Here is a 14,277-nt window from a genome sequence, read left to right as displayed (position 1 = left end):
GAGTGGATTTAAATAAACACTTTTTAATTGAAAACTACGGACCTCCGGGTTTCAAAACCTTCCCGGAGAACAATCGAACAGGTGGCTGAGGTGGGGCAGCAGGGTAAGCACCCTAGATCTTGCATTTGTAAAGTGTGTGTGTGTGTGTGTGTGCGTGTGCGTGTGTGTGCGTGCGTGCGTCACGCTGCGTGAGTGCGCACGTGTGCGTGTTTTGTTTTGATGGCTAATTTAACAGTTTGCATGGACAGACAAGCAGGGAAGTGCCGGTGCATCAATACAAGGTGTGTAGTCTCGCTACTGATTGATTGAATCGATTGATTTTTTTATTTCACAGTATGTAGAATGGGCATTGGGTACAGTTCAAACGAAAAACTGCTAGGATAACCAGAAAAAGCACTAATTAAGACTTAAGGGTCCATCCATTTTCAATTCATCAGAGCATTTAAAGACGTACAATACACTTGTGCAATACACAAGTAGGCTACAATACACTTCTAGTACAATACACAAGTACAACAATACACTTCTAGTACAATACACAAGTACTGTACTGTATTGTAGTAGCCTACAATACACTTCTATGACAAAAAAAGATAAATCATCATAGGCCTATACAGTTAAAGAAAGTAAAAAAGGGAAAAACAGGCCTACAGTAGACCTATGGAAAAGAAAAAGGTGGAGGGGGGGGGGGGGGGGGGGGCTTTGACTTTTTTTTTACAGTGGCCAGTAGTTTCAAATTGCAGCCTCCCGTAGGTGCTCTTTGAGAACGTTTTGAAGGAGTCTATAGGGATTTACATTTGTAATGGCTGTTGGTAGGGCATTCCACATTTTAGTGGCACTTGTTTGAGCCGAATCTGGTTTGCACATGGTTTGTTGAACTCCCTCTGGTGTTGTGATTGTGGACTTGACATTAAGGAAGTATTTAGACAGGTACATGGGTATCTTGGTGGTATATAGTGAATCTTGAACCAGGCCCATTGCAAGTTGCTGTACTCCATTCCAGCCTATCAAAATGGGCAGGGGTGAGGTGGGCTAGGGGAGTAAGGCCAAGTAGCCTGACCAGTTTGTTTTTGGAAGTCTGGTGCCTTGTTTTAAGGGCCTTTGAGGTGCTGTGCATGAGGAGTTGCTGAGGTGGTGACCACAGATCAGTGACAACTAAAAACAGACCAAGGCCAGGGTACGTATAGCATTGATACAATGATTAAAATGGCCATCTTGTGTAGGCCTAATAGCAGCCCCTGGCTGCATTTCAGCTGTCATCACAGGTAATGTGGACATGCCACATGATACTGATCATAATACTGACATACTGACATGATACCGACCATGCAATCTGGGAACCCATTGGCAAACAAGGAAGAGAACAGCGCCCTCTGCTGTTTGTTTCCTTGAATTTGCCTCTGGCGCTGGCCCCAATAGAATGTGGATAACAGGATGTTGGCCCGGTTGGCCCGCCCTCAGCAACCCACTTCCTGTGGCGTTCCTATGTTTTCATTCCCACTATCAACAATGTATACACATTCTAAATGGCCCTTCTGACAGATTCAGTAACAAAGCTCGGAATCTGTTCTTGAGAGATTACCGACCAGCTAAGAGTTGCTTCACTGCTTTTTGCAGATTATGTGGTCCTGATGGCACCATCGGTCCAAGACCTTCAGCTCTCACTGGACCGGTTCGCAGTCGAGTGTACGGCGGCTGGGATGAGGATCAGCATCTCCAAATCTGAGGCCATTGTTCTCAGCAGGAAACCGATGGATTGTGCAGTCCACAGGCTCGGTCCCCAAGATTGCCAGGACGTTGTGCGCTGGGACATCTCGGACCGTTGTTGCAAGGTCCTCATACAACTTCTCCACCTCCTCAGATGGTGCCACGTTGGTGGGTGAGTACACGACTGTTGTTACTGAGTTGCCTGAGAACTCTGCGATAAGGATCCAATCGGTGTGATGGTAAACCCAATGAAGAGCCTTACACGCAAGAGAGAACCCAGCATTAGCCCAACGCCCCCTGTTGCAGCTTGGGCCTCGTTTTGCCACACAGATGAAGTGATGAGCGTTCCACATTTTAGTGGCATAGGAGTGAAATGAATTGAATTCCCTTGTTTGAGCCGAATCTGGGTTGAACGTGGTTTTGTTGAACTCCCTCTGGTGTTGTGATTGCGGACTTCGTTGACATTTAGGTAGTATTTTGGTATTTTTGGTACATGTTCACTGAGCATTTTTCAGGCTATATTAGATCTAAAATACGTCTAAATGGCTATCTAACAATGGGTTATAATAAGTATAACTGGTCTAAAAATGATATATAGACGTTTAAGAAACAGCTAATCAACGTCTAAGCTAAGCCTACACCGCTAAAACACTTTCATTATTAGATCAGTTATAGCCCATTTTAGACAGACGTCTAATAGAGCACCGAAGTCTGAAGTCAATATCGGTAGAGGGCGCAAATCCACAGGTTCGTGTACTTTTTATTTGCATTGTAATCCCCATTAGGGGGATTTTAGATCGCCTCATATAATAACTGTGTTTGAAAAATAATCAAATCATCCAGGCCGCTTCACTCATATGGATATGAAGAATCAACTGACTGAGAGAAAACGCTATTGTTACTGCTACTGAATTAGTTACATTTTCGCTAGAAACACATCTATATCATATATGAGTGACTGACTGTCGCAAACGATACAGAGACACCTCCCTGATAATAACGCAGAGACAGCTTGTTATTTTTGAAACGATTTTAAGATGAGCCCATGTTATTCTCCATAGAGAAATTCCTTCCGTGAACCAGGGGAATCGAGGGGACGGGTGAGTGACGTCAGGACTTCGGCGCTCTATAGCCACTGACTATTGCTCAGTGGGTGGGTATCTGGTTCTTGTCTGGAATCTTGTAGACCAGGCCCATTGCAAGTTGCTGTACTATGTCGTCAACCCTAAGCCATTCCAACCTATCAAAATGAGCAGGAGGGTGGGTTCTGGGAGTAACGCCAAGAAGTAGCCTGACCATTGAACACTGTGACCAGTTTGTTTTGGGATGTCTGGAGCCTTGTTTTTAGGGCCTTTGAGGTGCTCCTGTTAGGGTCTTCAAAGTATTTTTGCTGACCAGTGAGGAGATCCTGTACAGGAGAATATTGAACAGGCAGTTGTTAGGGGTGGAAGGGAGGCGTGGAATTTTGTGTGTCCTGATTAAATACAATGCGACAGTGAAAAGGTTGAGAATCACTGGTCTATTGGAGTAGACCAGTGGATTCCACAGCGTCTGGCTCCCCTGTTGGCTTAACAGAAAGAAAGAAAGTAAATAGCCAAGCTCACAATGCATTACCACACGTTTGTCTGTAACATTTTTTACTGTAACGAGATGCCCGAAATAGGGACGCCAGGTTGAAAGTGGTTAAACACGTATAATATCTTTAAAAACCCACATTACGCCAATAAGGAACATTGTCAGTGGATTTATGACTTTCAGTGAAAGTGGGAAAGGGGCTTAATTTATGACTCTATACCGTCCACAACCCAGTTTGAAAGACATTTCCCTGTAACCAAAGTGTAATAACAAATGAAAGAGTCTGGGCCTAATTAAGTCAATCATTCAGTATCCCTGTGGTCAGTTAAGTCCAGGGATTATGATTGTATGAGCAGCTCCTGTGTACCACACACACACACACACACACACACACACACACACACACACACACACACACACACACACACACACACACACACACTTAAAATACAGTAACACCATATAGAATGGCGAATATATTTTGCATTGGTTAAGTCAACTGTTTCTTTGTTTTGTTTTTGGTTATTTTGGAGCTTAGAGAATGGTGTTTATCTAATTTTGCCCTGTGGGATCATCTGAGTAGTATAGTGCCCTGGTTGTACAGTACACACAAGCAGATAAACACAAACACAAGCACATGCACACACTCACAAAGGTCAGAAAAGTGGAAATGAAACTTGAATAGGGAAGTGGAGGGGGCATTTTGACGGAGTCACACCAGTGTGTTAATTAAGCAGTGTTTCCATATGGGTGCAGTGCTAAATATCCCTCCTAGATGCTAAGGACCCCTAGTTTACCTTAACTCACACCGGCCAGGAAGAACCATTCAATCCGCTAGATTTTTTAATCTTTGCTTTTATGATAACTTCAACTTTGCTTATGTTTTATATGAAACAACAATATAGAACAACCCATTCTGGGCGGGAACCCCTTTTGGTGTTTTACCCCTTCAGTCCGGGAACCCATTTTGGGGTTCTGTACAGTATACAGTATTCAAAAATGTAACAAATTTGATGCTGATATATAAATATTTGAAGTTTTTCAGAAAAGGTTAGAAGGCCTTTTTAAAAGTTTTATTACAGTGTATTACATGTATTATTATTATTGTTATTGTAGGTGTTGCTGTTATAGGAGCAGTAGGAGCTGTTTTGCATATACTGTACTTTATAAGACCAATTGGTTGTCATGGTGTCAAGAGAAATTAATGCTGCATAAGGTGCGTGAGTATGTCTATGCACACTTGCACAGGTATGTGTGTAGTCCACAAACAGCCCTACCAAAGTATATTTCGGGGTGGGTGGGTGTTGGGATAGGAATACCTTGATCCTGCATTCTCTTTCAGGCACTCCCAGACTTTGCCGAGCACAAGTGGGGGGTGTTCAGTTGCTAGACGTGGTTATTTTTGCATTGGTCTCCTGACTCTCCTCCCTCCATGTTCCCCCCAACCTCCCCTCACACCCTTCTCCCATTGGGCCAACTCGGTTTGACAGTTGAGCACAGAAGGTGCAGCCGGCACCTTTCAATCAGACCCCCAAAAATAGCTCGGGGAGAAGAAGCTCTCCGGACACCAGTGACAACCACCACGGGAGTCATGTGGTACAGCCCTGTCCTGCTCAACAAACACACAGCCCGAGAGAAAGGAGTGGAGGCATGAGTCTGGTGCCAAGATAAAAACTTTTTCATTGGCATTTCATTGGCACGGACGGACACAAGGAGCTGGATATTTCTCACTCTTTGGATATCGACACAGTGCAGAAGAGGGATAAGGAGTGGGATCGTGTCTCAGAGTTTCAAGGCTCTAATCATCACATGCACAAAGTGTAGTCGGGGACCTTGAGTGACAGAACGTGCCCTTCCACTTACTGACTGGGTCAGTCCTGAATCATGATGAAGCTGAGCGTGGCTCTGTTCTTCGCAGGGCTCTTCGGGGCCCTGGCTGCTGCTCTGATCCTCCTCTCGTTTGGAACGGATTATTGGCTTCTGGCCTCGGAGACGTGTGACCCTAAACCTGTGGGATCTCTCGGCCCAGGGGGCATCGCCGTAGAGGTGAGCAAGATGGACCCTCACAGTACAAGTTAAATGTTTTTCTCATGTTTATATTCATCCTTGGGGGAGGGGTGGAGGGTGGGGTTCAGGGAAATGTCACAGGAAACGTTGTTGTAATGTTGTTACAGTCTTTTATTTTATTTTATTTTATTTTATTTATATAAATATTTTCCAGACATTAAGAAAGAATTTAAGAAATTCAGAAAGAAAGAAATTCAGAAAGAAAGAAAGAAAATAAGAAAGAAAGAAAGAAAGAAAGAGAAAAAAGTGAAAAAATTGTACATGTCAACAATGCAGATTTAATTGCAAGATAATCTATGTACTATTTTGGCAGCTGTTTGTCATTAGATGGTTCTTCCAGGAGGAACTTAACTCTCTGTAGAGCGAGATGCATCCATTCCTCTGGGAGTCACTTGTGAAATCAGACACTTAATGTAGTTGGTGTGCAGCTATGCAGAACGGAGACATTCCCAGTATATGCCACAGTGATAGCTCTATAAACATCACAGTGTGTGCGCTAAGCGGTATCAAATATCACTTGCACGTCTAACTTTTCATCGTAAGCAATGGTACACTGGCATCTAGAACTAGACATGATATCAACACTATAGGACCACCACTACTACGACTAGTGTCTAATTATGTTCGTTACCAACTATTCAGCATGTGTTGGAATGGCTGTGCCATTTAAAAATAGATAGAAGGGGGGAGGGAAGAAGAAGAAGAAAACAAAAAAAACATGAATTGGAACTGGCCTGACACCTTGCCAAAGCCACGCGATGATGGCTGCTTGTCCCCCATGTTTTTAGCCTGGTTAATAAACCAGACCGAATCAGCCGTTGGCAAAAAATGTTTTGCCTGCCAGCGGATTAGGGTCTGGCGAGGCTCAGTAGCACGCCTCTTTCCTACAACCGAGAACAGGTCGGGCCAATCGGGACACGGTATGCAATATGGGCGGGCTTTGGTACAGTGACGTTCAATGCTTGAGACCTTTGACTGACAGTAGCTCTGACCAATTGCGTCAAAGAGAAAATGTTTGAACCCGCCCCCCGGGAAATGAAATCCAAGTGGAGCCAGCCCAGACTAATATACCGCGACAGTGTTGTGTGATATTAGTCTGGCTTATTAGCCAGGCTACCATGTTTTAGGTTGTGGAATACAGAAGTAACGGTACTATATAATGTAAATTTGTGACAACAAAGATTTTTTTTATTAAAAGAAAAAAAAAATCTAAAAAAAAAAAAGAATCTTCATAGATACAGTGAAGACGGAGAGAGAGAAGAAGGGGAGAGACACACAACAAAGGTCGTCATGAACGGGACTCGAACACGCGACACGCTGTCAGGCTAGCTAGAGCCTATATGTGGCGCATGCGCCTGGACCACTAGGCCAGCGGGCGCCCCAACAAAGAATTTCCTTAAAATGTAACGTAATCTTAAAACGTGGAGAGTCGTTTAATTTTGTTCCTTTCTTTGTCTCAGCCTGGAGATGTGGTGATGGCAGATCCGTTGGAGAACGCCTCCTATACGTACTACCATGAAGGATTCTTCTGGAGGTGTTCGTTCGGGTCAAATGTCGATGACAACAACCTCCTATGGAAACTCTGGTTCAGTAAGAAACACAGTCACACAATAAAATCACACCCGTGTGAACTGAGTGGTGCAACTCCCCCCCTCTCTCTCCCTCGCACTCTCATTAGCAGGCAACAGTGCAGCACTATTTCTCTCTCTCTGTTTCTGGCGCGACAGCGCCCCTACTGGTACTCATGAGTCACACATGAGTCACACACAAACATAGGTTAACACGAGTCACATAGGTGTCACATGGACACGGACATTGCTGTTCCTTGGAGTGGTTGCACCACTCAAAAATTGCCAGATCAACGTAGCAAGCAATATAGTATGCAAAACTTAACCCATTTAGAAATTAGACCTGACGTCGACATTTTAAAAATGTCTTCAAAATCCTGACAGTTTTCTGAAAAACCTTATGTTTCTGTATCAGTGGTGCTCAATAATTCATGTTAAGGACCCCACAAATATATGTAATATGCCTCCGCCCCCCCATCTGAAAATATGTTGTTCCAGGGACCTCCCCAGAAGCAAAGATTTGAGTTAAAATGTTCACTCTGTAATATATATTCAAAGATTTGAGGCACATTTTTCAATTTTTTCCAAAAATAGCAGACCTACACGTTCATAGCGCGGCACTCCGCGCTATGAGCTTGTAGATCTGCTATTTTTCAATAGCTAAAGTATAATATATTGCTATAAACACCAAAAGGGGTTCCATATAAGAGGCAGCAATGTTTTATTTTAGCTTCTCTTCACTTTGTTAAGAAGTGGGTGACTGAGGAGTTCAGTAAAGGTCAGACACAAATAACTATTTATGGGTCTATGAGTCACATGTCAGCAATTCACTCCATGGCACAGCATCACTTAATGTTTGCTTTGATGTGCTGTATATAAAATATGTATCACATAGCGCTAGACCCCCGTCAGGTGACTATTCAGAGGTCATATGCCATGTGATGTCATTCTATTCCTTTGCTTTGTCAGATATGTTTGTGCATTCTTGTCTATTTTCTGACAGGCAGTGGGTGGGTCATTGTCACAAACATCCTCAAGCTGGCAAGGGTCCGCAGAATTCCACAGGAGTGAAAGAGATTAGATTGATTGGAGTCGATATGAAGAATAGAAAGTGATATGTTTGCCATCGTGTTGATCTCACTTAAGTCTTAAGACGAGATTCCGCCTCTGAGTTATCAACCAAAGTTAATTTGGATAAAATTATGTTAACATTTTGCTTAACAAAACCGCAGCGTTGAATTTTATTAGGTGGTAAGGACTTAACTGCTGTCTTGTTCGATGCAATCCCATTCTCCAATATTGTGAAAACGATAATGACAAAAAGCATGATTTGTATGCCATGCTGTGATTCCTTAGCCTGGCTAATTCATCAGCATACTCTAGGATTAAAAAAATAACACAATAATTCATATCATCAACAAATACAAAATATTAATTAATTTGTATTAGTTTTGAAAGCACCATTGACAAATCAATCAATTGGTTTTTCAGGCTGTTTGTAAGGTCAAGCTGTGCTACATTCATTGCAATGAAAAAAAATTATTTTACTTTTTTTGTCTCTCCAGCAAACCAGCCACATGCCAAAGTGTGCATGCATGCCTACCTCTTCCCATTCCCTGTATCATATCAGACCCACAATGCAACAGACTATGATTCTGCTATAAGTAAGTGTGTCACTCTGTGTGTGCGCGCCTTCATTCAATTAAGTTTGCCTCTGCATTGATTGATACATTACTGTACATTTATATTATTCCCACATTTAAAACGCTATCCATAACAATAATTGTCCATTCTACGGTCCAGTCTACAGAGGATTCTGGAGTATCTTCATGCTGATTGGTGTGGCTGCGGTAGTGCTTGGTGGGTTTGTCATCATCTGTGCTGCTCCTTTTGCAAGCCATCGCTTGTACAAGGCTGGAGGCAGCCTCTTCCTGGCATCTGGTGGGTAACTATTCAAATCAGATATCATTATTTAGTATTTTAGTCATTTAACTATATGACATTCGGATGCAGAACGACAATAATCATCACAAGGGTCAAAGTCAAAATGTCCACGGAGTGTTTTAGGTATGATGGAATCGAAAAAATACTAAATTAACGCAATAAAAAAGGAACACATGCATTATAGGTCTAGGGCATACATGGGCAACTGGCGGCCCGCGGGCCAAATGCGGCCCCCACCTTCACTTAATGTGGCCCTCAGATTAATTTCGGAATACTGATATGTTGATTTGATTTGATTTGATTTCAGCTGTTACAATTCCAAACATGCAAACATGACCCGCTTTAATTATTTACAGTCTTGTTGAGTAGTATTACAAATAATGTTATTGTCTTTTTTATGTCCAATATATTTGTATTTAGTTAAAATGACTTTTCAGGATTTAAATTCAAATATAGCAAAAATAGCTGATCCATCGCGACGCGTTTTGAACTTGTAGATCGGCTATTTTTGCTACGACATGCATGCAACGTGGCCCCTCTGGAGTGAGGGAATATTTGATGGAAATATAATGGCCCTCTCCATCGTCAAAGTTGCCCACCCCTGGTCTAGGGGCTTACAAGTGTACTATATAAACTGGGAGGTCGGGGTTCGATCCCCGGCCGGGTCATACCAAAGACTGTAAAAATGGGACCCAATGCCTCCCTGCTTGACACTCAGCATCAAAGGGTTGGATTGGGGGGTCAAATCTACTAATCAAATGATTCCCGAGCGCGGCACGGCTGCAGCTCACCGCTCCAATAGATGGGTCAAATGCGGAGAACAAATTTCACTGCGGTAACGTGTGTGACAAATCGTACGACTTTGACTTTTATTAATTAATCCGTGTCATTCTGCCAGGTCTGTTCCTGCTGTGTGTGGTGGTGATGTATGTGCTGTGGGTGCAGGTGTTGAACGTAGTGGATCTCTACGTAGACCACCAGCGCTCCGTGGTGTGTGAAAACTTCACGCTGAATCTCCACTACGGCCTGTCCTTCATGGTCGCACCCGTCGGCATCTTCTTCTGCCTCCTGGCCGGCCTCCTCTTCCTCCTCATTGGCCACTCCATCAAGGTTCACTCCTGAGTCCAGTTTATAGTGATGACGACCGACGATGGCAGGCTGATTGAAACATGGGGATTTATTAGAGAGGCTTCTGAAATGGTCCATTTCTTTTTTTTTACTTGCAAGCAGGCCATTTTACACTTTTCAATATTCTGTCCAGCATCTATTTGAAGGGACTTTCTAGACACTGGCAGATGTTGTACATGCATGGATTGCTAGAGCGGGTTGTCACCGGTTCTTTCATTCACCAAGGAGCAGAGGCAGCTTAACCCTGGTGTCCATAGTATGGGAATGTCAATATACTGTAAGCGAACGGTTTGAGCGTATTAAGTACTTTGAATTTATGAAACCATTACCATTGAAATCCACATACGGCATACTTCCTGAAACTATATGGTAGGCCTACTCCATTAGATTAGATCAAATCACTTTGTCCATTACACTGGTGAGCGGTAGTTTCTTCTTGTAGGAATCTGACATTTTATTTTTGTATTTTTGCCTTATATTGTTGATTGTGTTTTTGTTATTCTATTTGTCTTTTATGAATTATGTGTAGGATTGTTACTAAGAATCTGTTATATCATATTTGTCAGAATGAAATAAAGTGTGACCGGTTGTTTATCAATAAAATGATTAAGAGAAATTATGGCAAGAATGTGTGTTGGGTGTAAAAGCCACTAGAGGGCAATGTTGTTTCACTTGACTCGCATGTTTCACTTTTCCAAAAAGAAACGATAATCCTATTTTCCTTATGTGGAATCAGCCTATGTGGCATTATGCATTTAATCACAACTTCAGAGGTAGGGATCTGTAGATAGATGAAGGTATTCACACCTTGGCTGACAGACGGGTGGTAATTTCACTCATGAATGGAGCATTTGATCAGGATTTGAATGGACTCCTGTGTTGATTCTCACGAGTCTGTATCATAGTCGGTGCCTTTCAAGCGTCATAATATACTTACACATAGAGAAATTCATCTGAGATTTGTCATAGAATGCAGGGGTAAGGATACAATATCGCACATTGCTTTGCAGTGTGATCTAGTCTTTACAGATGACTCTTGTGATGAATGTGTTATATATAGCTATGTATGTCACACTCCAGGAATGGAAAGAGCACCAAAATATGATGCAAGCATGTGATCTGAGAGCCCTTTATGAAGTATATATGCCCACTGCACTGTATAGGTCACACAGAGGGTTTACAACATGCACAGGAGAGGTGATGATGCTATGGAAAACCTTAAGATAAAGTCACAGAGTTTGTCCTGGTTCAGACCGGAGGAGCTGTCCTCGTGGCTAGTATAAGTCTCCTTTGGGAAAGAGATTGCTTATCTCTATGACTTCCTGGTTTAAATGAAATTCTAATAAGATAAAAAAAAAAAAGTTTAATCATTCCTCCATCCATATCCGTGTGGTACATCCATGTGTGTGTGCGTGCGTGCGTGCGTGCGTGTGTGTGCGTGCGCGTGCGTCCGTGCGCGCCTGTGAGAGAGAGAGAGAGAACAAGAAGGGGAGGAGGGAGGGAGAGAGAGAGAGCGAGCTCTAATGCAGGTGTGAAGCAGGGTACCACCACACAGCCAGGCCTTGCCGACAGTAATGTCATCAGAGTGGGAGTCCCAGCTGAATTCACCACTGTTCTGCATGATTGCCCATGATAATTGTGTGTTGATAGCGAGCGCAGGAGATGGAGTATAATTTCCACCGAGAGATTCCTAAACAAATACCTGTGCTCAGCAGTGGGATGGAGTGGAAGCTGGGGCGAGGAGGAGAATAGGGGATGAGGGGAGATAGGGGATGCGAGGGCGCGAGGTCTAGAGGATGTGGGATAGGCTAGGAAAGGAAGGTCTTGGTGGACGGCTGTTTACATTTCATGTGTCATATACGGCTTATACTGTGAAACTAGACTCAGCATTAGCTGAATAAAAAATAAACACATAATTTGAATATGAACAAGATTGAACTCAATATCCCGGAATCCACGGATAAATCAACTGAATTCAATGTAAATCTGAATGAGTCTTGATCAGTGTTGTAGTATAAGAGCAAAAAAAAAGCATGTGAACCATCAAGCATCGGGAAATATTGGAAATAAGTACATAAAAGAGGAAATTACACTACTACAATGTCCACTTACTATACAAAGTTACTTGAGACTTAGCTGAACCTGTAGTTACTGAAAATGATATAAACGAAAGCTAATGAAAAACACATTTGTCTGTTGGTTTGCATGTGCACTCATTACTCTTACAAAACAAGGTGAAAGGAAAGGACGCCAGAGAGGAGAGATGTGAAGAGTCAAAAGAGCAGATAGGTTAGACACACAGAAAAAGACTTGTATGGACCCATGTATATTTAACCTTGAGGGAGGTTTAAGTTAATTGGAAAGCACTCTTTGCCTGAGTGCTCTCACCTCATGGCACATATAGTGTCGTTATCATAGTTTATCTTCCAAATGTATCATAATCCTGCATGACATTCAAGTCGGATTTCATTTAAATCTGATTAATTTCAACTCTCAGAAAAAGGGAAGTATTTGAATTGCATGAACAATATGGCAAGTCATATTACACGCTGCTTTCCTCTTTAGAGATAGTTTTACATAATTTTTGATTCGTTTGGAAATAATGAATAGACAATGGGCTGTATAATTGTGAGAATTTACAATTCAGAGCACTACATTGTATAATCACCATGCATTATTCAGATAGTTGAGCACATAGGTCACTGGTGGTAATGGCACAAAAAAGTTACTTAAATCCTCAACAAACAACACAATGCATTAAAAAAAAGTACTTTACCAATTAATAGAGTTTTAAATATCTAAAACTTTGTCTTTTGTGTAAACTAATATATTTCACCATCACAAAAGTAATACAAAAAAAACAACATTTAGTAAGGTAGGCCTATTCTAAAAAACAGTGTAACTCATACATTTTTTTCCCAGACTCAGAAGTTCAGAGAGTCTTAATGATGATTATAAACAGGTGGTGCTGCTACACTGTTACACCTGTATGGAGTGGCTATACAGACTCCTCCTGTAACATTCACTGCAGTCCTCAAGCTTCAGTTTGTGCATATGAATTGAATTCCATCGTGCGTATGGATAACTCTTGAAAAATACTCAAGGTCTCTTGTTTCAAAGGAATGCTAATATTTAATATTGTCCAACATCACTCAGTACTCTTTTAAATGGCCAGAGTAACACTCTCTCTGTATAGGAAATGATTGAACTACCTTTTTCTTTCTGCATGTTCATACATTATTAATAGTATGTTTACCCACAAGCCCTAAACAAAGAGTGATTCAGTTCAACATTTAATTACTTATTTTATCACATGGTTTCATTGTAAACACAAAGAGTTTGGTTTTGACTTCTTTGGCTTGTTCTTGTGTGCTATCAGTGGTTAAATGAATCAGCGCATAATCTTTCATGTGTGTTAAGTAAACAAATACACAGAATATTGTGTATTAAAGTAATCCATGCATTCAGATAATCTAGTAATGCTCGATAGTCCATTTTTTCCCCTGTCATTTTATTTCCTTTCAGGGTTGTTACATTTCAGAACCAGGCAGCTTCATATATTTGGGCTTGTCTTACCCTCGAGCAATTAATTAATGCTACAGTACAAACAGCCGATGGATTTTGTCATGAATATTCAAACAGGCCCCATGCATATAATTTCTTATTCAGTGTTGCAGCAAGGCAGCAAGGGGCTCTGGTGAAGCAGGCGTCGTATAGCTTCAAAGCCTGTGGGGTGGTATAGTCTCATATTTGTATACTTATCTATCTTCATCTTATAGTACAGTAAGTAACCAATTTATCTGACTTGGTGTGCATTAAAATGTTGTCTGATTAAAATGTGATGCCATCGATCATTTTCCACTACCATTTTGGTTCACTCCTACTAGTGCATTATGATGCATTTTCATCCCCATATGCAGTACATCACAGTCATGTAAATCGTTGCTTTTGACCAAAACGACAGGAAACAATTCCAGAAACTATAGTGAATTCATTTTAGGAAAATAATCTGGGGTGTTAATTCAATTCTGAAAGTGTAAAAAATGGAGAGTAAATTTAAACATAAGAGTCACATTTTTCCACACAGATTTTAGTTAACACGTGTCTGACAATCTCAGTTGTGCAATAAAAGTATTTGTTTTGTTGTTCTCTTCCACTGTCTGAACCATAAGCCCTCGGTCTGGTTTAATGTTATACATGTATATTAATGCTATTTTACAAGAGGGCACTGTCATATCCCTTTGTCTTAAGCATGTCAGTATGTGTAAATTAATTCAAAAATATACGC

At 41.6% G+C, this 14,277-nt stretch overlaps 1 protein-coding gene across 2 annotated transcripts; it reads left to right on the top strand.

Moving 5' to 3' along the window:
• Window positions 1–35: 35 nt before the first annotated feature.
• tmem182a (transmembrane protein 182a) lies at window positions 36–10,595 on the top strand. Of its 2 annotated transcripts, none has more exons than XM_079518349.1 (7): window positions 36–103; window positions 1,618–1,879; window positions 4,773–5,328; window positions 6,810–6,939; window positions 8,483–8,581; window positions 8,721–8,858; window positions 9,760–10,595. In XM_079518349.1, the coding sequence occupies exons 3-7, from the start codon at window positions 5,167–5,169 to the stop codon at window positions 9,981–9,983; spliced, it is 753 nt and encodes a 250-aa protein (XP_079374475.1). In that variant the 5' UTR covers window positions 36–103; window positions 1,618–1,879; window positions 4,773–5,166; the 3' UTR covers window positions 9,984–10,595. The 2 variants fall into 2 exon arrangements, with proteins under 2 accessions (XP_079374475.1, XP_079374474.1); XM_079518348.1 differs by lacking the exon at window positions 36–103 and adding an exon at window positions 250–281.
• Window positions 10,596–14,277: the final 3,682 nt, after the last annotated feature.

The sequence above is a fragment of the Electrona antarctica genome (genome assembly GCF_951216825.1).
Source record: "Electrona antarctica genome assembly, chromosome: 13".
In the NCBI taxonomy this organism is placed as follows: domain Eukaryota; kingdom Metazoa; phylum Chordata; class Actinopteri; order Myctophiformes; family Myctophidae; genus Electrona; species Electrona antarctica.
This window is presented reverse-complemented; position numbering and strand designations above follow the sequence as displayed.